At 44.5% G+C, this 27,409-nt stretch overlaps 1 protein-coding gene across 1 annotated transcript in view; it reads right to left on the bottom strand.

Annotated features, from left to right (window-relative positions):
* Window positions 1-27,409, bottom strand: part of LOC147685381 (uncharacterized) — a 354,664-nt gene that overhangs the window by 64,398 nt on the left and 262,857 nt on the right. Inside the window, exons 10-11 of the mRNA XM_086941295.1 lie at window positions 6,582-6,730; window positions 1,070-1,183 (exon numbers count right to left, since the gene is read on the bottom strand). Of these exons, the coding sequence (XP_086797421.1) occupies window positions 1,070-1,183; window positions 6,582-6,730 (263 nt within the window). The remainder of the gene's footprint in view (window positions 1-1,069; window positions 1,184-6,581; window positions 6,731-27,409) is intronic.

The following is a 27,409-nucleotide window of genomic DNA, read 5'->3' as shown; positions in this document are numbered from 1 at the left end:
GTTTCGATTTTGGCTCTGTAGGTTTCGGTTTCGATTTTGAAGAATCGACCGATGGCTCCTTGGAAGTATTCTTAGCCTAGCTTTGACGCGGGGCTATAGAATGTAAAGGAAGATCTTGGCTAAGGCCTTTCGGCGATGCCTCGACCTGAGCCGTAGGGAGCGTATTGTCTGTAGTAGGCCCGCTACTGCGGTTGGGCCTGGCTCATCACTGGAGTCGTCATCGACGGCTCCGATGGCCCCCTCGTCGTCCCCTACCTCGACGACGTCTTCTTCGTGGACGTATTCCTCATCTTGCTCGTCCACCTCGAAGTTGGAGTCATGCTCCGAAGCCGGTTCCGACTGCTCGTCAGGATCTTCTTCTTCGGCGCTTTCTTCGTCACCGGCCTCGAAGATGTTGACCGGCTCGGGCGCCGACTTTTGCGCTGACTGTCTTGCTGCGCGTCGAACTCGAAGCGTCTTCTTGGAGCGGAACTTCGAGCAGGCCATACAGCTGACCTCGTCGTGCTCGGGGGATAAACATTTATTGCACACTGGGTGCACATCAATGTGGGGGTATTTCGAATTGCAGATGGGGCATCGTTTGAACGGGCTCCGATCCATCGTCGTCGTAGTCTGGGCCTTTGGCGTCGAAAGCGAAAAACTGCTTCCGACGTCCGGTTCGAAGAACTGGAGAAGAAACAGGCACCGAATGAGACAATACCGACGCTTCGAAGGCCTTTTGGCCTTAGTAAAGAGTTAATACAAAGTTTCCGAACTGGAATTGAGAAAGTACATCCGAACCCAATGGCGGAAAAAAACAATCTGGGGATGGAGAGGATGCCCATGCGCACTGTAGTCCAGGGAAGGAGCCACCTATCTCGTGATACTTCGAAGACTCTTCCAGGACAACAATGTGCAATCATCCGGACCCAACACTAGGCGGCGATCTATGCACAGATATGAATTCAGCAGCCCACATGCCTCGAACATACTGTTTTAGCCACATACCACCGAATGAATGATGCAATAGTGAGAGCCTTGAAAATTGGAGGCAATATATCCACTACAGAGGGACTTGTTTCTAACTGACCTTGTATGTAGAACTGGGAGAAGCCACAGGAACAGTTGACATTCACAAATGTGCTTAGCGTGGCCCTCATCTCTTCTTGATTATTGCTAAGAACTGGAAACCGCTCGGTGCAACCTGTGAGAGAAGGAGAAAGATTTAAGCAGAATGGTGATGGTGTGAAGAGGCGAGGTAAGCATGAGGCTGGAATAAGCCCAGATTTTGCAAAAAGACAAACGGGTTGAGAAAGAACATACACAAAGGCACATTACAAAATTGATAGAAGAAAAGAAATATTGAACAAGAATGAAATGGCAAAACCTTGAGAAGGAAATGGCAAAACCGTGCTAATATGCAAGTGAGAGAACATATAAAGCAGAAAAGCACACAAAAGTTGGAAAATCGACAAGGCCGAAAGCACAGAAAAAACCAATTCAACAAAAAAAGTGACACCAGACTGAAATGTAGGACACAACAGAGCTCTTCACCAGTTTCATTACAGGAAAGACATGGATGCATCATATCAAGCATAAAACGGTTCCCACAAGCAACGAAACCTAACTAATCAATAAGATCAAATATAAAGTGGTCTTGTTTCAAACGGGAGTTTCCTCACAGCAGTACTTGCAAGAAAGAAGAAATATTAGAACTGTCAGAAATATGGTAGAATGGGGATAAGAGGCAAAAACACGAAGAAAATGGGCGCAAGGAACAAAGATACAAAACAAAATACAGACTACAAAGAGAGAGAGGATGGTTACAAAACACAGTCACAAGAGAGAATAAACACAATATAGAGAGGTATTTATGACACAGGTATGACAGGGAAGAAAATGCAAGTAAAACTAGTAGAAGTGTCAAGAAGGAAACGCTGTAGAAAGTAAATGTTGGAATGGGCATCAGAAAAATTGGATCCTCTAGGAAACTGAAAATGCTTGCCTCAATCTCACCTTTACTCCGCTTTCAGGGCCGATAATTACAGAAAAATGATTCTGCTAGTATATTTAATGACACAATTTAGTAATACATTATTATAATTATGACAGTTCTTGTGTGACACATTAACGGGATCCCTTGGCTTCAGGTAGAGAAGCATTAATGTGGACCCATTTCCCATTCTTCTGCTTTAAAATAGTCTTTTGATGGGTCACTTAATCCCTGCATAGCCAACTAAAGAGAGGAGTTTGCAGCCAGTGGACGAAATGTTAGTGATCAAAAGTTGACCATGACATGCACAGTAAGCTTGCGCTGGTTGGGCCTGTATAGCTTTTTGTACTCCTTCTTTTTCTCCAAACCCACGGCTTTGAGAGTATCGAGTTCCACCTTCATCCTGCCCATTTCCTCATCTGTATGGGTGCCAAACAGAGATGAGCCAGAAAATGGGAGATTTAGGATTCTTTGTTGAGCATCAGGCTTGAGTGCTGTCAGCCTCAACCAGGAGGACCTCCTGGCGCAAACCCCATGGGCATAAGAATGCGCCGATAGAGTAGCGCCGTCCGCTGCTGTACTGATCACTTGGTTGGCAACAAGTGACCCCTCAGTGATGATCTCCTCGAAGTCCTTCTGATCCTCTTTTGGCAGCTTCACTTTGAAGCGGTCCAGGGAGTCCCACAAGGCCCTGTCATATCGACCTAACAAGGCTGCCGCACTGGAGACTTTTAGTGATGAAGCTGCTGAACTGCAAACCTTACGCCCCCAAGAGTCCTGGGACCTGCTTTCCTTAATGGAAGGAACCGACAAAGACGCAGCCACAGCGTGAGTTTTCCTCGCTGCCGCAATGATCACTGAGTCCGCAGGCGGATCTGTCTTCAAAAAGACAGGGTCTGAGGAAGCCGTCTTGTATTTCTTTTGGATGTGAGCCGGTGCGGCCTTGATCGTAGCTGGCGTCAGGAAGATGTCCATCACGGGTTCCAGAAGCCCAAGAACCAAGGGAAGCAATGGACGAGACGCGGCCCTCTGATGCAGCGTTTCAAAGATCACCGTTGTCGCCACCTGAGGGACAGACATTTCAATGTTGAGCTTCTGAGCCCTTCCCTAAAGCACATCATGGTAGGTGTTGATGTCATCTATCAGAGACACTCTCGATACAGGGCTGTCCGATAGGGCAGGGGAATAATCCCTCTTCGATGATCGTGTGGAAGAGGAAGACCACGACGGTGTCCTTCTTCTTCTGCGATGGGAACTAGGTCTTCGCTCCCGTGACCTGCCCGTGCGTTCCTCACGTCTGGGGGAACGCGATCTGTCCACTTCCTGCACCAATCTTTGTAGAGGTGACCTATGGATGGGACTGGTATATTCTTGCATCCGCTGTGTCGCCCCAGTATCCTTGCTCCAGTTATGCAGGCGGAGGAGCCATCTCGGAGACAACTGCACAGCAGGGGAATCCTCCCTGTGCTGTGGTGGAGACTTATGAGCAGGTCTGGTGGATTCTGGAGAGGCTGACCTCGTAGAAGAACGTCTGGAAGAATGAGAGGAAGAAAGGAGTGAAGCAGATTCTGGTACCAGTACCAGAACCACCGATCCTTCTCTAGACCTCACTGAGGTAGGCGAACGCCGCCGTGCACATCCAGATGAAGGGGCTCTGCTCCTCGACGTCAAATGTCGCCTTGATGACGCCGGCGGAGGGCTCTTCCTCCTCGACATCGATCGTGGTCGAGACGACGCCGGAGGGGTGTCGATCCTAGACGCTGATCGTCGTCGAGACGACGGCAGAGTTCCCATCCTCGACGCCGATCGTCGCCGGGTTGACTACGGCGGAGGACTCCTGCACCTCTACGTCGATCGCCGATGGACTGACAACGACGGAGGGGAACCTGCCCTCGACGCCGAATGTCGTGCTGACGACGGCGGAGGGCTTCAACTCCTCGACGCCGATCGTCGCCGGGTTGATGCCGGCCGAGAGGTGTGCTCCTCGACGCCGATCGTCGCAGAGTTGACGATGGCGGAGGGCTTCTGGTCATCGACGACGATCGTTGCCAGGTTGATGACGGCGGAGGATCACGAGTCTTCGACGTCGATGACGTACCTGTATGTCGATGTCTTCTCGAAGGCGAGCCCGCCGCCGATGGCCTTTTCTTAGATAAATGACCTACCGGTGGTGGATTTTTCAGCGCTGAGCCCGACGTGGAGGTAGAAGGGTGAGGGATCTTGCTTCTTGATGGAGATCTAGACCTTTTGGAACCCTTCTTCACCGGAGATCTGCCTCTTTAAGACTTTTCTGCCCGCCCATATAGACAAATTCTTTCTCTTTCCTTTAAAGTCCTTTTGGACAGGGTCTGGCAATGAGGACAGGTCTTAGGGTCATGGTCTTTAGGCAAGCAAAGGATACAGACCTCATGAGAGTCTGACCTGGCCTTCTTTTTACCACAAGAAGGGCAGGGGTCAAAAAGAGATGGCATTTTGAATGGAAAAAAATGCCCAAAGCTGTCAAAAAAAGACAGGACCTTACTTCAGAAGGTGGAAGACGTCGAAGTAAGTTAAACTTTAAAAAAAACTGAAAATCAGAAAGAAGTGGAGCTGTGTAACCAGGATCCTTCCTGAAGGAGCCAGAAAGAACAACTGACCTAACTGTTATGGCATGATGGGAAGCTGGGGGTCATAACTGCCTTGAAGGCACGGTGCCAGTTTATCTCTATGTTGCTATGAGTTAGCTTTTCAGTCTTTTTAGACTGTGTTTTTGCAATGCAGCCTGAGAGCTGTATATGCTTTCAGTCCTATGTGAGAGTTTTCTGCTGACTGCTAAGCATTAAAACAGTTTCAAAACATGTTTTGCTGTTGTTTTTCCCTGTTTCTAATGCATACTTTATGATATAATGGGGAGTGCTCCCAGCATTATTCAGCTCTGGTGTGTATGAGGCGGCAGTTGCTTATTTTTTTATAGATATATATATGAACGCTGCCGTGAGAAGGAACCATCTGGTTCGAAACGCGTAGGCGATCACAGTGTACTAAATAAATCTAACTCTTTCTACCAAGCGGAGTGCCGTATTATTTTTCTGCGAGTGATTAAATACGAGATACAGTCCTGGTCTCGGCTCCGGCACCAACTTGCTAAGTGCTCCCTCTGCGACGGGACAGTTTGTGTTTGATAGATATATATATGTATATATATATATATATATATATGGAGATACATATATGTGGGGCACATATACGATTGTGTTTCCGGGGTCCCGCGCATGGGCGGGAATATTCTAGTGCTTATGACTATTGATGAGGATCCCCTGGAAGAGAACTTTGTTTTTCATTCCAGCCATGCCACTTAGTGAATAACAGAGAACTAAACTGATGATTCATGGTCACAGTTTCCACTGGCAGCCATACACAAAACATTCTTTACAGTAGCTTACTCTAGTGTTTTTAAACTCTTCACTAATATGATCCCATTATTACTTTAAAACACATGATTAGTTAGTTATCCTTCCGACTCCATTAGAATGTTCTCACTACACCAGGAGACTCGCAGACTTCTGTCATCTGCACTGTGGTCTAAGAAGACAGACTTGAGTCACCCTGGCTTTAATCTCGTAGCTGCTAGTCAAACGGACAGCATTTTGAATACAAATTAACCTTTAATCTACTGAGACGAACTGCGCGTTATTAATAATGCGTAAGTGCTCCATTAACCAAAACCAAGCAATGTCTAATCTGGCATAATTAATACAGGTACATTTTGTGACAGCCATTGAGATTCATCACATTCCTCATTCATCCTAGGGACAGAATGTGCTTCAAATGGTGATGTTTTCTGGTCTGGAAATGAAAATATACCAAAGGGTTATCGCATAAACCCATGAACACCCAACTTAAGCAGAGAAAAATCATAAACTGTACAACACAGCACTTAAATAATAGCATTTAGCAATATATATTTTCTAGTAATACACAGCAAGTGACCCTAGAAGAGATTTCACTCTGCAAAATGAAATTGTATACATGAGAAAGTAAGGGTGTAAAGGGGAGGGGTTTGTAAGTAAGAGGACAGGAGAGAAATATAAAGCTAAAGAAGAAGCGAGATGGTGGGGCAAAAGCTAGGAAAGAAAAAGAAAGCAGTGAAAAATTAGAATGAAAAATGAGCAATAGTGACAAAGAGTGAGGGGGAAAGAACGATATAAGGGGGAAGAAGCATAATAAGAGTGAATACTCAAAATACATACAAGAGAAAGAGCCACTGGAGAAAGAGATAGAGATGAAGTGAAGGAAATAGATGGGAGAAAGAGTGAGAGCACAAGTTGATGGTGGAGGTGGAAGGAGAAACAGATGGAACAGGGGGGCGGGTAAGAAAAAGAGGCTGTGTTAACAGAAGCAAGAGAGAATGGGAGATAGAGCTAATAGGCGAGAGTAGAAATAATAGGTAGAACTTTAGAAACAATCAAACTAGAGAAGATAGCAGATGCAAAGTCACCCTGATCACTGAGGATTCTTCACAGCACAGACGTGACTTACACTCTTAACTTTCTATGGACCGTCCCTATCATCAAAGAAAATTTTTCTGAAAGTTGCTAATAATTGCGAGTGATTGCGGAGCTCCACTTACTTATGTTTTGCAGACAAATGTCAAGCAGCACAGCCAGGCTCTGCTGTGGGCAGATGTTCTTCAAACCAGGGGTTGGATCGGACTCCGCAAATTCTAGAGTCTGATTTGCATGACAGCATGAACAGCGGCTCAAAGACAATGGTCCAGTTCTGAAACAAAAAATAAACATAGGGTTTAGTATGGATGACTGTCTTATTGAGATAATCTGAAAAGGGTGTGGTGGGGCCTTGTCAGGCTTTGCACTTCGAGCCCCCAATTTAAACTATTTGCTCCCTTAACTGTTTTTGGTCATACTGCACGTTCAAGAGCACAGTCACATCTCTTGCTTACCTGTGGATCCCTTCCCGCATAACCAACTCACACATTACTCGACCAATAAGATCGTATGAAGTAGCCGTTTTTTATTTATCTCTAAACTCAGGAGTAAATGGGGTATGTCATTATACAGAGGACCGAAATATTGACCACTACAAACATTGACTTCTCAATATCTACTTCCTCTTGATCATCAAGGTAAGCACACACAGGAAGTATAGATTTACTGTTTTAACACCATATCTACTTACCTTGATCATCTAGAGAAAATCATTATTGTGGAGTCCATATTTGTGCAGATCTCTGTCCAAAACTCAAACTTATAATTCACCATTTCTTCACCACCAGTTTTCAGTTAATTTCAAACGTACCTTTTCCAGCCAAAATTGTAAAGTTTGTCATCACGGAGCAGCTAGTGTTTGTTTGAGAAATCATCTTGAGGAAGTTTACAGGTCTTTTTAAGGTCACAGTAGCAAGTCTTGTCATTTTTTTGTGCTCCTTCACGATGACCTCATATGGTCAATAAGACATCAAGTTACTTACCTGTAACTACAGTTATCCAGTATTGGTATCTTTCATTGATTCACATGCCTGAATCATTCAGGCATCAATCAACTTGCACGCATGGCTCCTCATTTCTGAGTTCAAGGACCTAACATTTCACAGGGCGGTCATGAAATATTGGCCAAATCTCGTGCCCTAAGCACAATCAAGACTTATCGCCTCAAATGGAAGCGATTTTGATGTTGGTGTGAGGCGAATAATATTCACTCAATTCAAGCTCCTGCAGAACAGGTTCTCCATTATCTGCTTTCTCTAGCCAAGTCAGGGCTTACTTTTTTCATCGGTCAAAGTACATCTTGCTGCTCTTTCCAGATTCAGGAAATGCTAAAAATGTCCTTTTCTCTGCTCTTTTTCACTTGTCAAACAATTTATGAAAGGACCTTTCCGAGCCTTCCCTCCAATGCAAGCCCCCCTCCAGAGTGGGAACTCAACACGGTGCTAGCACAGTTAATGAAGCGTCCATTCGAGACGATCCATAAAGCTGATCTCAAATTCCTCACGTGGAAGGTTGCCCATTTACTGGCTCTTACCTCAGAAAAAAAGGGTTAGTGAAATCCAAGCTTTCACTATAAAGGAACCCTTTTTACATTTTGCCCGGGACTACGTAACCCTTTGAGCAAATCCCAGGTTTATTCCTAGGGTACCAACACCATTTCACTTGAAAGAACTGGTAAGATTAAAAACATTCTTTCCGGATCCATCCACTCCAGCTGAAACAGCTTTACACTCGGCAGTTGGACAGGCTGTCCTACGCCACCTTTTTCTGTGACACCATTCTCAGGTATTTTACTTTTAAGATATTATTTATGATTATCTTTGATCATGTATATGTGTATATATATATATATATTCAAACTGTGTTTGTCCCCAGGGCCTCCCGGGTCCAAAAAAGAAGCCGCAACTGCAGTCAATGTGGAGAATCTAAAATCATATTTGAAAGATACCACAGACTTTGTGTGTACAATATCTGATTTGGTCTGGCAGGATAACTATTTTCTAATATCCATGGATGTTATCGGACTGTACACAAACATTGACAATGATTTGGGATTGATGGCTTGCAAATACTTCCTGGAAAAACGCAACATACATTATAAGGAACATAATGATATGTTGTATGAAATGATCAAATTGTTACTCTCAAACAACATTTTCTTCTTTGGAGAACAACTCCATCGTCAGCGCAATGGCGCGGCAATGGGATTCTCATTCAGTCCAAGCTATGCTTGCATAGCAATGGGGTGGTGGGAGGAAGAGATAGCCTGGAATCAACGAAATGTCAAATACACCTAACACATCGTACAATGGAAGAGATTCATTGACGATCTATTCATAGTGTGGGGGGGAAGTGAAAGTGAATTCGAAGAATACTTTGAACTTTTGAATAATAGCACAAGAGGTCTGAAATTCACCTACACAAAAAGCAGGCAATCGATATCCTTTTTGGATACAGAAGTATATATCCAAAAAAACAAAGTGGAGACCACCTTACACAGGAAGAAAACGGCCACAAATTCAACATTGGAAGCCACAAGCTTTCATCAACCTGCCCTAATATCAAGTATACCATACGGTGAATTCCTCCGTGTCAAACGAATCTGTAGCGGATTCCGCAAGAGAAAATATGGGAAAAACTTGACGAGGAAATGTTGGGAAAGAGCCAACGAGAAACCAAGGGCAGATTGTTTGAAACCACAACTCAAAGAAAAAGAAATGGAAGAACCTATAAGACTAATACTGGATTACAGCAAAGAAGCAAAAGAAGTTATCCAGATTCTGAGAAAAAACTGGAAATTATTGAAACTGGATCCGACAATTGGTCAAAAAATGGGCGATCACCCTGTGGTTACATACCGCAGAACAACAAATCTGAAGGACCAATTGATCCATAGTCACTTCATGAACCGCAAAAAAACATCTTGGCTCAAAACAGTTGGATTCAACAAATGCCACAACTGCAAAGTTTGCGAGATAGCCAAACCAACGAAACAAATCGAAATGGCTAATGGTAAAACTTGGAAGATTAAAGAACTAATTACCTGCAAAAGCCAGTATACAGTTTATCTAATTGAATGTCCGTGCAAGCTGCGCTATATAGGAAGCACTATCTGTGAGCTTAAGAAGCGTATCTTGGAACACACCAGGGCCACAACCAACAAAGACAGAGGCAATGCAGTGGCCAAACACATGGAGACAAATCATGATGGCAATTGGCGACTTTTGAAATTTCTAGGATTGGAAACATTGGCCCCAACGGAACGGGGGGGACATCGAGAAAAATTGTTGCGCCAAAAGGAATCACGCCACATCTTGAACTTTCGAACAATGACCCCTTATGGTCTGAACCAGTCCGAAGAACTTTACGTACATATTTAATAACAATAAAAGCCTCTCTGAATGCACTCCATAACTAACTTTTCCCTCCACAAAACCACGGCATAATATACATGAAAACCAAACTCTGGGCGAAAATTCAAATGTACTGAAATACATAGATTTCGTGACATTATTTTAACACCCTGGTAAATGTCAGCCCACTAGAGGGCTTTAAATAGGTCTAATGGAAAAAGACCGGGATAAAAATACCCTATCGTTTATTTTTGAAAAATTATATGTTGAAAATTATTGAACTTAAAGTGCTGGAAACACTAACCATCTTTCCATTTGTAAGGTATAAGGAACCTTAAGCAAATTATAAGTAATTAATTTATAAGGTACCATATGACTGAGTCAGCCCACTTGAGGGCTTTTATTCGTACGGAAAAGTTGATTCTAATCTCAATTATCTGGGATATAGAAAGAAAGAATAATGATTGTGGTTTTCTGGCACACAAGAAATCCTTAATGTAAATATCACGAAAGGAATTTATGATTTAAAAACTGTCAATCAGCAGGGAATGGGTGTACAACTTGTTTTTCTGTGATAATAACAAGAAATGACATTTTGTAATGAAAAAACTACGAGTCCCAGAAGGCCATAGTGTCAAAGAAACACATGGTCGGAATCATGTGACCGATGGGGGGAGGGACTCCCTTTTTAAATTATTCTCAGCAAACAGTGTTTGTAACAACCGTGATCAAGTGAGTGGGGAGCTCACGAAACGTGTTGGTTTTCGCTGTGAAACATGCTGCAGAGGTTTGAATAATAAATCTACTGGTTTCTGGAAAAACGCATTGACTGCAGTTGCGGCTTCTTTTTTGGACCCGGGAGGCCCTGGGGACAAACACAGTTTGAATACATTGCGGTTTGGTTCTACCGCGTGAAGCGACGCACTTGCCAGCAGCGCCAATAACAAGAGGAGAGCGGAACCATCCTGGGATTATATATATATATATATATATATATATATATTGCGCTTAAGGCTTACAGTTTCACATTACTAAACATGCCTCTTTTCTAAGCACTAATGTATTATGTTAACGGTGTTTTTTTTTCCATGCCTCTATTAACAGATGATGGATGCAACTGGGAGTGTATCAGCACAGGTCTCCCACCATCCGCACCGACTGTATATGTTATATACTGCTTGATACTCTGAATAAGGCATGTGAATCTATGAAAGATACCCCAATACTGGATAAGAAAACAAGTTACTTACCTGTAACTACAGTTATCCAGTATTGGTATCTTTCATGGATTCACATGCACCCACCCTCCTCCCCGGAGAGTCAGTTCTCTGTTTGGGATACTTATTTCCCACTTGTGCGAACGAAAATCTGAGGAGAACTGGCTCTGTAGAGAGTGTTCTAGAGAGTGCTGATAGCTGATTGGTTGTACCAAAAGTTTGGTTCTTTTAGCATAATGATGTAGATAGGCTACTAAGATTTGGGCCTCAGGCCTTTTTCCTTAGGGCCTACTACTGTTATTTACCTTTGGCACTGCTATTTTTATTTACAGTGGGACTCCCGCCTCGGCGACGGGGAATGATTCAGGCATGTGAATCTGTGAAAGATACCCCAATACTGGATAACTGGGAGAGGTTTCCATGCATTCATACTGTTAGAAGCTTGCATTTGACACCTTGTACCATCAAATTCAGTATGGTCTCAATTGCAGTTCAATGTGAGAGTAAGCACTGTTTTTTCTGATGGAGTGCAGCAATTAGGTTGGTACTCTGTCAGTGCCCTTCAGCGTTAATGCCTTGATTATTTAACTTTTACATCCCTCCATTGGGAGCCTCGGTTGCTTCCTTTGAATTACTTCTTAAATTCATACTGTTCCTTGATAAAGAGATCATTGGAAAGAATTGCATTCAGTGGCTAGATTAATGTACAAATGGCTCATAAGGAACCAGATCAAAATGGAGGTGATTCTGTTTGGTAATATGGGAACGCTCTCTGACAGCATATTTTGCATTAATTTGCTGGGGCCTAATCCAACCTAGATCCCAAGGCAGAAGATTAATCAGCTCAGCTTGATCCTGCAATTAAACGTGGTGACTAGCCCATGTGTCTATCACCTGAAAGTCTTAAGGAATATCATTTTTATTTCAGTTCAGTTCGTCTTTATTTCGATTTTCAAAAATCATTAAAGACATCATACATCAAAAGGATAAAAAGTCCCTAACATGTTCGTGATATTAAAATAGCTTAATAAATACGTATTAATAGAACTTCAGAGTATATCAGAATAATAAAAACACCTAATAATAAAGTAAAAATTTAGTGGTAGATGATATTGAATAGTAAAAACCACAAGTTCAGACTATACACAATGCTATCACAATTAGACCACGATATTTAGCCCCTTAATTAATAAAGCAACAGTGCTGAAACGCTCTCTAAGTAAAAATTTATATAAGTTGAGAGGATAGCAGGATAGTCAGGTACCACTAGACAATTTACTGCTGAAAGATGTTGGAAGAAAATTACTCAGCTATGGTGCCTTCATCATTGTCGCTCGTATGACCCACATCCATCTATGGAATTTAGCTAATGCAATCACCAGGGACTCATGTGTGTCAGATTTCAAAATTCATAGTGTCTCCACACTAGACCTGGTATCAAGATTCAAGCAAATGGGTCTAAGCCATTTGTTCGTTGGTCGCCTATAAGCTGGGCAAGCAAACAGAACGTGTGCTAGTGATTCCTTAAATGATGGGCATGCAATACATTTGACGTCGTTCAAGGGATGCCATTTACTAGTGAAAGATTTTACTGGGAGGGAGCTCACTCTAAACTGATGATACAGTTTCCTATGGCAAGGTTGAGTGATAAGGTCCCAGTAGGTTTCATACGTGTACTCTTGTTTGAGTTCTAAGAATTCCCTCGTCAAGGTTGGCCTTGTTAAAGATGAAAAGCGCATCATCATAACCACATTCCAATAGGCTTTCTTGAGCTCTTTCTTGGAAGGGAAAGGATTTCCTACGGGGTCTTCCCAATATCGTTTTCTTTTTTAGCATTCCCTTAGAGGTAAATAGTCTTTTTCTAAAGAAAGATACTAAACAATAGACTTTAAAATAGGTATTTGGTAAAGAAAATATTAACTATTTGTAACTTATGCTTTGCAGCTTCATAAGTGTTACTTGTAACAGATTGACAGGTTTCTTTTAATCTGCCATATTGAATTTGACAAAAAAACATAGCCTTGACTTGTCTACTTCCAAATGTATCAATAATAAAACTACCTTTAGTAGGTAAATCGTAAATCATACGTTCTTATATAGCGCCTTTCATCGTAAGGTCTCAAGGTGATTGCTTTGGGAACCCGTCCTGGCCTTTCCCTGCGAGATTACCCCTACTGGGCATCCCCAAGGTGAAGACCAGGCATCCCATCGCAGTGGGACCGTAGTGGAGATTAAGCAAGCTATTGCCAAGAGTTGCAGAGTGTGAACCCACGATTCGAGAAGGCACCGAGGCGAGAATTATCGAGTCCGTGGACATTTTGAGCTCAAGGCCCTGCCGCTTCGGGGATTGAACCCTGGTCCCGGGTCTGACCTCTGCATCAGGGACTGCCTCCTCCTCTAACCGGTGAGCCACACTTCTCCAGTAGGTCAATTGGGACACCACAAACCCTACCAAATTGGCATTCTCTATGGATTATTTTGTTGAACCCTTGCTATAGGTCACTTAAACTGCTGTCACAAATTGCTGCAGCTCGGTATACTTTGTGGCCACAGTCAAATAACTGTTCCATAATCATCTCATCAAGTTGTCATTAAAGGATGTCACTGTGCATTTCTGGATATCTCATGTGAGCCTCCAGTATGAGCAACAACTCTTTGAACATGCAAAAAGCTGACCTATGTCTGAAGGGAAGGGCTCTTAACTGCTGACTGGTATCCCCTGTACTGAATTTCAGTGACTTTTAATGCAGCGCACAGATGGTACTGTGGATGTGGAAGTCTTGAGGTTGATGGAACATATTCAGCTTCCTTACTACCATTAGGATGTATGAGATCCGTGATGCCTGTGGAGTGTGGTGATCCTTACAGCCATTGAATTATATATAGACTCAAACTCTTCACTGGCTTGTCTGAGGATCTGTTACTCAACATCATAGATGCCTATTGTTTGAAGCTCAAATTTACCCACTGAAGCACAAACATAACTATTGAAAACCTTAAATGCTGCCCACATATTGGCTAGGTTTTCTGTGGCACAAACTAGTCAATGAATCTTAAACCACTTACACATCTTCCAACAATGTACACCTCTTTTTAAAAAGTCCACCTTTTCATGCATTGAGTGAAATTGTAATATTTATTATCTACATATCTACACATCCTAGTCCACAGTTTCAATAAAGTACAAAATATAGTGTAGAAAGTAAAAAAAACACCCAATATAAATTTAAATCTGAAATAACTTGGCTAGGTATGTGGCCACCACCTGGTAGTAGCAAGCCTAAATTATCTTAGGTGCAACCAAACGCATTAAAAGCAGATCTCATGTTAAGTGGCTCCTACATATGCTACATTTTTGTGTTTTGCACTTGCCTGATTTCAGAATGAATTCTTTAGCCTATATGTTCTCTCCTGTGGGTAGTGTATTAGATAAGATAGACTTAACCATGATCTCCAAGGAGCTTTCTTAGGAACTCCAGGACAAAGTAGTGAGAGGCACACATCAGGTGTTGGTTATGAAGAAGAAAATATTCAAAAGTCTTGACTATTCCTTGAACCCCAGTCAGGAGAATTAGCAACAATCGAACGGTATAGGCCACCACCAAGAACCTAACTAATTCAGGTCTCTCTTCAAACTGGATGACAGAGCAAGGAAACTGATCAGAGAGGGTACTAAGAGGCTTAGGGTACATTTTAATGGGCTTTCATCATGGTTATGTGACAATACGCCAAGCATTCCTCAAATCCAGCGTGGATAGCAGAGTGGTGCGAAGGAAGCTATTTTAAAATCAGACCCACTCAAATTCTTTTTAAAATGTTTTGTAGGCTCACAAAAATATAGGTGAACTTTTGTTCCTAAATGTAATGTCTTGTTTCGCAGAGGCTCAACAGTGAAAATCAACCACATTACACGAAGTCTACTGTGAAGCATGGTGATGGCTAAATTATAGAATGGGAAAGATGCTCTTTTGCATTACCTGGGATGATTTTTTTCATCATGAGAATGATCGCAAAAGCTAGACTGAAGTATCTATGGAACCAAAAGGTAAATGTTGTCAGAGAGTAGCCAAATTGCAGACATAAAGCTGTGTCATGTCTTGAGTTTGTTGTTAATAAAAGGCCGCTAAGGAACACGGCAAAGTTTCAATAGTTTTGTAATGATGGATGGTCAAAATTATTACAAAATGTAGATGCACTAAGTTCATCAAGCTGATAGATTGTAATCCTAACAGAATCACAAACTCTTGCCAAGAATACTTTACCTCATATCAACTATAAGAGGTGGAGACTTACCCAATAATGTTAAAATAATCTTCCCCTTAAAATGGGTGGGGTGCTATTTGCAGGTCAGTGGCCAAATCCTTATTTTAATGCATGACATTTCGAGGACAGTGAACAACAGAAAGTGAGAAAGGTTAGAGAGCATGTAGACTTTCAAAAGACACTGCGGGTATTTTGTGCCCCTTTTCTTTTTTCAGCAGACCAGAGGATGAGGGTGCTGTGCCATTTCCTTTTCCACAGCCATAGAAGCCATGCATGTCTGGGCTGATGGCTGGCGAACAGCCATTCAGCAGCTGAGGCTCTAAATGTATCATCTATCACTCTGAATGCAAACACAGAAGCACTGGCATCCTCTAAACCGTCCATGGTACGGTCATAATAGATCAGGTCACTTTTGCTTCAGTGGTACCCCCTGCACAATACTTGGGATTAAAGTGAGGATTCTGGTTTTCCCTAGTCCAGGCACTATATAACTCTTCCAAGGATTGCAATGAATACGTTGGTGTAGTGATTGTCATACAGCAACCGGGGAGAGCTCCAGAACCGCCTGTTCTAAACTTGATCCTCAAGGGATGCAGTAAGACACCACCAGGGTCGTTTATTCAAGTCTTAAATATATGATGGCATACCATGGGTGTGAGAGGTTACTCTCATAAGTGAATGTACTAACTGTACTCGGGCATGCTGTGGAGTGCCTGCCCAGCCGAAATATACTGGAGCTTATCCTAATGTGTTACCACAATCAGCCACACTGGTGGTATCAGTTGTTTTCCAACCGTTTATGCAAATGTCTAGCGAATCTAACAAGAGCTATCAGAAAAGAAGTAACTCTAATTCTGCCTCGTCATCTGCAGTCTACTCTCCTGGGATGTCTGCTAACTTTAGTTCTTTGCTGAAGGAGATTATAGATAATTCAGTTTTGTGATCGTCTAGGCCATTTGTAATGGGCTGTCTTATGTCACTGTAATGTACCACATGGGATACCTTAGGGGGCTGAAGCCTCAGCAGTTCTGTTTTTACAATCCAAAGTAAAAATAAACAAACAAAAATACCGATTTGTCCAAAAACCCACCACTACCACAAGGGCGCTATTCCACTTGTGCTTCTGAAGTTATCCTGGTGGTGGCGGTTTCTCTTTGTGGGCGTTGGGGCTCCGCCCCAGGTAATTTAGCCCCAGGCAATTTATCACGTTTGACTTTCTTTTTCAATTATAATAAAAAAATCGCAAAGAAGTGAAGTAAGAACTGGAACACGGCCCGGCCGAGGCAAAGAACACGGGGCACTGTCTTGAAGTCTGCTGCCCCCCACTGCCAATACCGCCGCGCTGCACCACCTGCTATGTGTTTGCCGGCTGAGACCCTCACAGCCCTGAAGGCTGTGATGTCATCAGCTAGGCAAAGACATAGCCTGGATGCCCAGTCTCCACCCCCTGATGGCGTGGAGATTAGGTTAGCCCCGGGCGTTTTTAACACAAGCCCGGGATTGCTAACGTCTCCACGTCAATCAGGTGGAGGAGGAGAGCTTGCTGTCGCGTGTCACCCCTCCCAACTCGTCACAGGGTGTGGTGAGACCCACCCTGTGAGGCTGTAACGAGTTGGGATCGTCTGTGCAGACTCTGTCTCTGACATCTTCCCGCCGCAATTTCAGTAGGAGAAGTAGCACTAGCAGCCATTTTCTAGACCGAGTGACGACGGACTGTCTCACGCTAGCCGACGACGAGGTCAATGTCGGAGCGGGGAGCCTGAAGGAAAGCAGTCGACTCTCGTGCCCTACAGCAGCAGCCTAGCCATCCGTTTGGCGTTTTGGCTGCAGGCAGGCTGGGCAGACCGGTCACCGGAGTAGACAGCAGTGAGACGTGTGAACTCGGGCAGGTAGGCCCCACAGGCGGGAAGTTTTAATTTCTAATGCCGCGGCGCTCTCCTCCCCTTGTCATGATTCAGGGGTAAGAGTGTTTCCATTGTTCCCACCACAAGACATCACTGACTTGAGGCCGGCTCTGTCGTCTGATTCTAAAACAAGCCATCCCTGGCTCCATAAATGACCCTGTTCTGCCAGCAGCGGCCTCTCCTGGTATGTGCGAGCCCCCGGGGGCCATGCCCGGCGCATACTGTCTGAATATTTATGCAGTTTTATATAGCGCCAACTCGACCCGAATGCATCGAAGCGCTTTACACGAGCGCACCAGTTACATTACTCAAGGACACCGCCATTTGGCACGAGGAGATTAAGTGATCTGCCCAGAATCACAGGGTGTTTAGTGACGCTGAGACTCGAACCTGTTTCCGTAGTTCCGAAATCGGAGGCTCAGGCCACAACGCCACATCCTCCCTGCATCCCCAACGGCCTTCAAGCTTGACTCGGACTCCTAAAGGTGAATAAATGCACGTGTAACCTTTGTGTTAGTCCAAAGGAGTTCACTTCACAGAACCATTGTGAAATGTGAGACGGATTAAGTGAAGTGAACCAGGGCTGCTCCCCTTTTCAACAAGCTCTAGTCTGCACGCGTTAACATAGCACTCTGCTGTGTTGAAAGCCGGCTCTCCCTTCTAAGTTAAGCACGGGCAGGTGGTCGAGTGGCTAAAATGCTTGACCTTACACCCTGCAGACCTAGGTTGTGATCCCGGCTATGGCACTAGACTAACCATCCTGTGATTCTGTGCAAGTCGTTTCTTCTCTCGAAATGTAAAAATAAGAAAAGTGTGCCCTCTTGTGTTCATGACCGATCACCTTGTCTATTTAACCTTTCCACTGTCTGTGGTCGAATGCAGGCCTTTGTTACTAAGCACAGTTTATGGTAGAAAACTCTGCATGTGGATATTTTAAATAAAGTCCCGCCACGACCTCAAACATGTAAACATGATCCTGGTGGGCAGAGCCGTCTGAAGGGGGAGATATCATTATTCCCCAGCCACACCCCACACCCCACTCCCCCCCTCTCCACCCCCCCCCCCCCACCCACACACACACATCATTTCAAGGCCACACGCTCCTACTAACACATTAATTTATAGGTTGGAAAGCAAGCGTGCTGCATTTTGTTTTAATGAAAAAGGCATTTATCATGGTAATCTCTTCACTTCCACTCTCTGCATACAGCCGGGAGCGCTTAGAAACAGGCTGATCAGCGCTGCGAAGAATTAGATACCATTTGAAGATGTTCCTTTAGTCCCCTGCGGCTTCGAGAGGCCTGGCCTGTGCCCCACTTTTCCACCTCACACATCGGCTGCCTTCGGTTCTTTACATTCCAGCTCGCTGAGCCACCCCTGACAGCAGGTGAAAATTGCAAAAAACACAGTTGACGGACAGAATGTAGATCAATGACATACATGCACCCCAGTACAAGGATCTGGGCCTAAATCCATCGTTTTTTTCACTCCACACCACCCTGGGTTAGACACTGGCTATATGCAAATCAGCTCTGACCCTGTGCCTCATGGGAACAGTCCAGTCCGAACTACCAAGCCATGTCTTTCCCAGACCAGAATCAAGCATCCAAGGACCGGTTTCAGGCTATCAGCCTTCATCAGCCTGGATAGCTTGACTCCAGTGGTGTGGAGAGCCTGGGACTCACGTCTGAGTATACCCAGCACACTCAGGTGAAAAGTGTGCAGGGCAGGTCTGTATCTTTAAATGGCGGGTTCATTGCTTCTCGCTTCCAGGCCGGACCAGCCAGGACCGTGTCTTGGACGCGAGACAGGAATTGTAATGCCTCTGTCCGATTTTAACTGGACGTTCATACCAGGGAGACACAGCTCAGGGGCAGAACAGATTAACACCGATCCACCATAATATGCACATACAGTCATCCAACAGTCTCTTTAACTATGTATTCCTCTTAACAGCCATCAGCGCATCCATTGACAACCACCTGTGTTTGCATGTTGCCATTTGTGTATTGTCTCACTGCATATCTCTCTACATTTTGTCTGTATATGCTTCTGGGTATGCTTATAGCGCAACATGAATGTGTTTGCTGTTTATGTATCTAAACAACAACAAAGACATTACACACAAGCATAGGCATAGCCAATAGGTCTCACCTTTGGGACTTTAAAGTGTTTAGTTATCCAGCACAATATCCCTGGTATCAACTGTTGCATGGCTAAACACTTATATATGGTCCCAAAGGCGAGACCTCTTGGCTATGCCATTGCTTGTTCTTAATTATTATTTAGTAGAAATGTAGTGAAACGTGAGAAATATAATGCATACTTGATTTTATACACTGTTAAAAGCAAAGCATTTTTAATGAGGCGCCTGAAAAACCACCACCTCGGCTGCTGCTGAATAATTCTCTGACACGTTGTAAAAGCTTTCTAATAACCTGTTTTGGATCGGGTTCGTGAGGTACAGGGCACGTGTAAGCGTTAATGTATCTGACAGGCCAGGCCTCTCTTGGGGCCTTGTTGGCGCAGTCTGGGTTGTAATTAATGTGGCCGAGTATATTGCTGTAGGTTTAACTTTATCCTAGATACTGTGATTGTCTATTACAGTACCATCCCTTCTTCCAACTAAACTACACTCAGAAAGGCCCACTAGTCTCCAAAATACAAGTGGCAGGGCATGTGCTGGGTGTATTAAAAGATTAGATAGACGAGTTTGACGTTATTTAAGGTGTTGTGCTTGTGCCTCATTCCAGTTCCTGTTGAAAGAGTTGGACGGCCTCTGTCTAAACGTACATAAGGTGGATTTCTGGAAGCATGCTGATGGGCATGTATGTGCGTCTCATGCCACCTTCACAAATGCCAAATTGTGCATTTTTAAAAGATGTCGCAAATTACCACCAACTACAAGTTGGTGGTAATTTGCGATTTCTTAACCTAAATTCACAATTCCAAAATGCTGCATACATAGCATTTAAGGAATCACAAAATTGTGATTCCTTAAATGCTAAAGAAAAATAAGGAATCGCTCATTTTTGTGATTCCTTATTTTGCGAATTGTTGTTGCACGCAAAAAGACAGTTTGCGATTCGCAAACGCCGGAATTCTGCAAATTCCGGCCTTTGCGAATCGCAAACGGCTTGATACATCTAGGCCATGATTGTTAACTTAGTGAAACTGTTCATTTTGTGATAGGTGTATGTTAATGGAAAGCACGATAGGGAAGAAGCTACTACTGAAAATTATTCAGACAGCTTTAAAGCAGTATTGAAAGTGATGACATGGAAATTGTTGAATATACTTTAGCATGTCTGTTTACATTTCTACACCTAAATGCACGCAATTGAGATTTTGACACTAAGGCTGGTGAGGTGACTGCAGTACACTGATGTAATGAAACCTAAAAAGGCCCCATGCAAGGTGCATTAAACATGCAAGAACCCCCAGGATATTCTGTTTTCAACTGTTTTTTCACCCTTCGAGTATATACAGGACTGTAGGTTTCAATTGTGGTGCAGGTCCACCATGTCTCAGGAGAAGTGCCACAGAGCACTACTCTGTGACTGCCTATATTATTTCATATGCTTCCACCACAGACCCCAACGTCAATGTACATGAAACCTATAAGAATGCATTTCACCCTATATTACTGAGAAACCTACACACCGCAGTCCATGTGGCGTTGGGGCATCTGGTTTTGATGCAAATGTGAAATTAACAGCTGCTTTCAAATTGTTCAAGCTGTTCAGTGGTTTCTGCTGTGTATCCAGTGGACACTATTCTCAAAGCTTACGTCCTTTTTACTTTTTCAGAGGCACCAGGGAGGACATCAGCAGATAGTTTAACAGGCAGCGGACAGTAAACCAGCAGAAAGTTTTTCAACAGGCACCAGAGAAAATCAACAGATAGCTTGACAAGCACCAGGGTGGAAATCAACAGATAGTTCGACAAGCACCAGGCAGAGGAAATCAACAGATAGTTTATCAAAGAAACTACAGGCAGCAGAGAGGAAACCAGCAGAAAGCTTTTCAACAGGTACCAGAGAAAATCAACAGATAGCTTGACAAGCACCAGGGAGGAAATCAACAGATAGTTCGACAAGCACCTGGCAGAGGAAATCAACAGATAGTTTATCAAAGAAACTACAGGCAGCAGAGAGGAAACCAGCAGAAAGCTTTTCAACAGGTACCAGAGAAAATCAACAGATAGCTTGACAAGCACCAGGGAGGAAATCAACAGATAGTTCGACAAGCACCTGGCAGAGGAAATCAACAGATAGTTTATCAAAGAAACTACAGGCAGCAGAGAGGAAACCAGCAGAAAGCTTTTCAACAGGTACCAGAGAAAATCAACAGATAGTTTATCAAAAGAAACTACAGGCAGCAGAGAGGAAACCGGCAGAAAGGTTTTCTACAGGCACCAACAGGAAATCAAGAGATAGTTTGATAAGCACAAGGAAAGTGGGTGACCTCTGTTAGGTGATACATCTATAATCTAGTTTAGGCTTTCTTTGAACTGTCATATGGATACTTCGTTACATATATTGCGTTAAGTTAGCATGAGTGTATTACATGTTTAAACAGCCGTTTTTCCTTCGGCTTCAGTTTTGCACACGACACCTACTTGTTGTTGTCGCTTTCAACCTAGAAGCGGTGATGTGATTTATTTGAGAATAATATGTTATCACTATGCTATCAGCTTTGCCTAGTACACTTGGTACAACTGTCTGCACACTGAGAGCTGCACACTCTAAGAATAACCTAACACAAGGTTGTTGGGAAGCCTGATCCTCGCACCACATTAGACATAACACTAATAATGTTGATGCCAACATTTTGGGCTCTACGCGGGTTTAAGATAGAGTTACACGGAATGAACGTAGACACTTGGTGCTGCGCATGAAGAGAGCTGGTAGCTGTTGATGTGATCTACTCCTACTGACATTTAGAGGTATGGGTCCGCCCTGCTAAAGCCCGAATGAGACCTTCTTAGATATAAAATAATATACTAAATAGGGTGCGCGAAATATAGGTGATATAGATTTCTATAGATTTTGCATTGTAACATGCTATCACCTTTTGCTTACTATGGATTAGTGACTATGCTGCTAACGCTGATTTTTATAATCTGCATTTTGGTATTATACAAGATACTGCGTTTGAGAACTTTGCATTGAATAATAAATATTTCAAACTTGCACTTGTGTTCTTTGACTCTCAGTTTTGGTTTGAAATGATTATATAACGAAAGAGTGTTCATGTGTTCCACGATTCCTGAGGTATTCTAAAGTTCATGTTCTGGTTTGTCTAAGACATGGATCATTCCATAATGACCCATGAGACACTGTAGCTAGCTAGGTAAGGGGATTTCTGACACTGAGATGAGTTTTGGATCATCCTAACTCACTGAGGTTCTAGATCTCTATGCACAGTTCTGTGGGAGAACGGAAACCCTGCTACATGGCGCCCGTACGTTGTTGGCCTTATATCATGACACTCGAGTAGTATATCATTCAAACCTTGACACCTTCACTCCCGTTTCCGGTAAGCGGTGGTGTCGGAAAAACCTACCTATTTTTTAAATGGGTCTTTTCAAGCTTGAATTCTTCTAAAAACGGTTTCTTTGAATTACTACCCAGTTGTGCTACAAAGTGTTCTTTGTCTTTTTTCTCTTCCTGTGCTACCATGGCCGTGGACATACCGCAGCATAGCCGCGTCGCGGTTCGCGACCACTTGTGGGCATATAATGTCCCTGTGGAAGGCTTGGCTGTGGTTCTAGTGGTGAGTGCGGAACATGCGTACCCGTACGAATTGTTTTATTCCTGGGTGACATTTCCGGAAGTGGACGCTAATTCGGGTGTCTTCCATTCATACACTGCCTCGGCTGTACCGGTGGCTTATGCTCCGTACAGGGCACTAGAAGTACCTATTGATGCTTGGCAGCACGGAGTTTGGTTTAGTGGCGCCCTACCCCATTCTTTAACGGCTCCGAGGTTAGGTCCTTTGTCCATTCCGGGCACAAATTGGCCCGCTTTGGGTGGATTTACTCCTCACCCTAATCGCGCTACTTGTAGTGTAGCTGACCTGCGGCGTCTTCATGAAGTCGCGGTTGGAGTGATTAGGGCGCTTGTTCATTACATTGGTCGTAATGTTCATGGCGCAGCCCCCGCAGGTGCGCAGCTTCAAGCAGAACAGGCTGGTTTGAAAATCAGTCCTGTCTTGGTGAATTCCGTTATGGGCAAGAAGCCCCAGGATAAGGATGATTTTCCTTACTGGCTTGCAGAGAAATTCGACCAGCTGGAGGCTGTGTTTCCCAATACGACTCCGGGTGAAAAACACCGGATTCTTACGCTCAGTTTACCGAAAGATTTAGCCCCTGAACTTGCTGACTGTGAAACATGGGGTAAGACTTTTGCAGCGGTTTACTCGAGGTGCTATGGCACCCCGTCTGTGTCAAACCTCTCTGCGGTCCTTAAACGTGTTCAGGATGATCACGGACCGGAGTCGGCGGTTGAATTAGGTATGCGCCTGAGCGGCTCGTTTGAGACAGTTTGCGGTCTTATCCTTGCGAATGTCAAGGGGGATGCGGTGAACTTTCAGGTGGCCAAAGCTCTGGCGTTAATTCCCGATGCCGAGAAACCCCGTCAGCTAGCGAGAATTATTGTGGCGGCTTATAAGATGGTTGGCCGCACTTCTAAGGGTTTAAAGGCTTTTTCTGAAAAAGAGAAGAAGCAGCCCCAGGGACAGTCTTCGGAAACGGGTGGACAACCCAAGTCCAAAAAACAAAATTGGCCTAAAAAGCAGAATCAGGGTAAGCAACAACAACAGCAGACACAGGTTTCTGGTCCGGCGCCTTCACAACCTGCGCAGTCAGATCGAGTTTATGATTTGCGCGATCGCGCGACGATTAAATCGCCTGAAAGATTTCAGGCTTCTGACCAACGCTCTCCTCGTTCCTTTCAGGACTCATCGGCTCCGTCAACCGGTGGTGGAGGGGGCGGCAGGGGCCGGGGTGGCCAGCAAGGACGTGGTCAGCCCCGCACGCGAAGTGAAGGGGATCAGCGGGACGACTCTACGCCCAAGAGACCGCAGTTTGCCAAGAAGAAGGTCGCAGCCTTAACGGCGCATCGATATGCCCCAGATAGTGAGAACGCGGCTTCGGAATCTGACGTGGGCTCTGACCTTGCTGGACAGAGCGGCAGAGATTACCATAGTGAGAGAGGCCCTCCGTCCACTGTTGAAGGTGACAGCGACTGACACTTATGTTGTGATTGAAACGGCTGATACACATGTTGCTCCCCCTGAACGACTTTTTGAAATTGTCCTGTTAATTGAAGGTGACATGCAGCGAACTGTAAAAGGGGTATTTTGGGAAAATCTTTCGTCTACGTATGACATTTTGCTTTCGGAGGCTGACTGGCCCCCACCTTTTGTTCTCGCAGCTCCGCGAGGGGAGGAGGTGATCCTCCCCAGTTTCGCGCACACTGTATCGAGAGTGGAAGCGCTGCATTTTGCAGAAGAGTGGGCTCTGGCGCTTGCGCCGGCTGTGTACCGAAATCAGTGTGGCTGGGATAAATTGTCCCCTAGCCATGAGATTCCTTTACGGTCACAGCCACAGCCGCAACCTCAGTATCCCATACGGCGTGAAGCTAAAGCTTCTGTCGCGTCTATCCTTGAACAATTGGAATATCAAGGTGTAATTGAAACGTGTGTGTCACCAATGAATAATCCCCTTTTTACTGTGAACAAGCCGGACGGCTCATATCGTCTGGTTTTGGATTACCGGCATTTGAACTCGCATTGCCGTAACTGTGCAGTACAGAATACTCACGGCTCTGCCCTAGTGAATAGTCTTGAGCGTAAACGGTTCAAAACCACGCTTGACATTTCCAATGGTTTTTATGCACACAGATTAGATGGTCTAAGTTCCCAGTGGACCAGTTTTACGTGCGGCGGCGTACAAAAAATGTTTAAACGACTCCCAATGGGCTATAAGAATAGTCCTGGAGCGTTTTCCGCCCGCATAGTCTCTCTTTTGGAGAGCTTCGATCCAGTTGCTTGTTCTTATGTGGATGACATTTATCTCACAGACGACGAACTTTGGGAGCATCTGTGTCGAGTGAACAGCATAATTTGTAACTTTGCAGACATGGGTTACAAGTTTAACTTTGCAAAATCACACATTGCGGAGTACACAGTGTTGTTTCTGGGTTATGAACTTAACCACGAAGGAAAGGGGTTGGCTCCTCAGTTCCTGGAGAAGTGCGCGCAGTTGCGCTCTCCGACAACGCTGAAAAAATTACAGTCTTTGCTGGGTTTTTTAAATTTCGGGAGGACTTACATTCCGGAATATGCCCAGCGTATCAAGCCTTTATATGCCTTGATACAACCTTCTTTTTCCAAATCATGCTGGCTGCCTGAGCATTCAGCCATTCTGCAGTCTTTGCAGGCTGATTTGCTCGCTTCTGACTACTTACAGACTCGTGATAACCAGACCAACCTGGTGATAAGAATTATCCCTGGGACGGTGGGTTTCACGTACCTGACTTTTAATGAAGGGGATACTGTGCCTATTGCTTACAAGTCACACTTATACACTTCGGCTGAACTGCGTTTTTCCACTGTGGAGAAAGTTTTAACGGCTGTGCAGATGGCAATTCTTAAGGAACGTGCCCTGTCGCAGGGAAAGCGCATGTTGGTTGTTACCCCGTGTCCTGCCTTGGAGGCGGTCACGAAAGCCAGTGTACCGAATTCTAAAGCTTTGCACCCTCGGTGGATTCAGTGGGCTACATCCTTGACATCCCAGGATGTCACGTTTATTTTTGACGCCGCTTTACGGTCGCAGGAGTATTTACAGTATGAGTTTGTTCATCCTGCTCCTTTAGCGATGCGGCCGTTGGAGGATTTCCATTGTATCATTTACACTGATGGTTCGGCGCAGGTTGCGCATGGCTCTAAACATGCCTACGTTTCCGCTTGCGCCATTGTGGTCGGTGCCATGGTGAACGATGAGTTCAAGTCCAGTGTCGTGCACACGCAAACACTAGGGGACTGCACCGCACAATTGGCAGAGCTTCGTGCTCTAATGCTCGCATTGGAGTACGCTGATCCAAGTGTGACGACTTTAATCGTAAGTGATTCTTACTACTGTGTCCAGTCTTACAATGAGAACTTGTTTTTTTGGATTCAGAATGATTTTCGTGATTCCAAAGGTAGCACAATAAAACATAAAATGATCTGGGTCCGAGTGGCGGAACTTAAAGAGAAACTGCCGCTCGTGTTTGTGATTCATACTCTCGGCCACCAGCGCGTGGGGGTCCACGCTGTTGGTAATTCGCTTGCTGATGAGGCAGCGAAGTCTGCGGTATCAAAATACTTAGTTGCAGCAGTCACAAGGTCCAAAAGCAAAATAGATGATGACATCTTGGCGGCTGTTGCTGCCACGGAGAAGGGAAGTAAATATCCTGCGGGGTTCCCTTCGAAGTACACATACCACTTAAGTCCCGATAAGGTTCCTTATGTGAAAATTCCGGAAGTTGGTGAACGTCTAGTTCCCAACTCGGATCGCAGGGCTTCTCTGATTACAGCGGCTCATGAAGGTGTGGCGTCTGCGCATGCGGGCGTCTCAGCCACTGTAACTCAGCTACAACAAAGGTTCTGGTGGCGGGGACTGTACAAACAGACGCGCGATTATGTCCTTATGTGTGACATTTGTCAGCAGATTAAGCCTTCTACTGCTGCGCGTCCGCCTCAGACTCAGTTGTACATCTCTAATAAACCGCTTGGTTGCGTTTATTTGGATCACTGCGGTCCTTTTTCCTCTGATACTGCGTATAAATACATCTTAGTAGCAGTTGACTCATGCACACGCTTTGTGTGGTTATGGCCGCATCGAAGCGCTGATTCGCGGACTGTCATTAAGGATTTGCGTGTCTTTGTGGGAATCTTTGCCTGTGGTACTTTCCATTCGGACCAGGGTCCGGCTTTCGCCTCTAAGGCGTATAAGGATGCTATGGTTTCGTTGGGAGTCCAAGTCAAGTTTTCAAGTCCCTACAGGCCTGAGGGCAATAGTGTAGTAGAACGAATGAACCACGACTTAAAGCAATCTTTGACAGCCCGAGTTATAGGCACTGGTAGAAACTGGCTGACCCACCTCTATGGCGTGCAGTGTGCGCTTAATAATCTCCCTAGAAGGTCTCTGGGTGGGCGGACCCCATACG

This window comes from Lissotriton vulgaris, chromosome 10 (assembly GCF_964263255.1).
Source record: "Lissotriton vulgaris chromosome 10, aLisVul1.2, whole genome shotgun sequence".
NCBI lineage: Eukaryota > Metazoa > Chordata > Amphibia > Caudata > Salamandridae > Lissotriton > Lissotriton vulgaris.
This window is presented reverse-complemented; position numbering and strand designations above follow the sequence as displayed.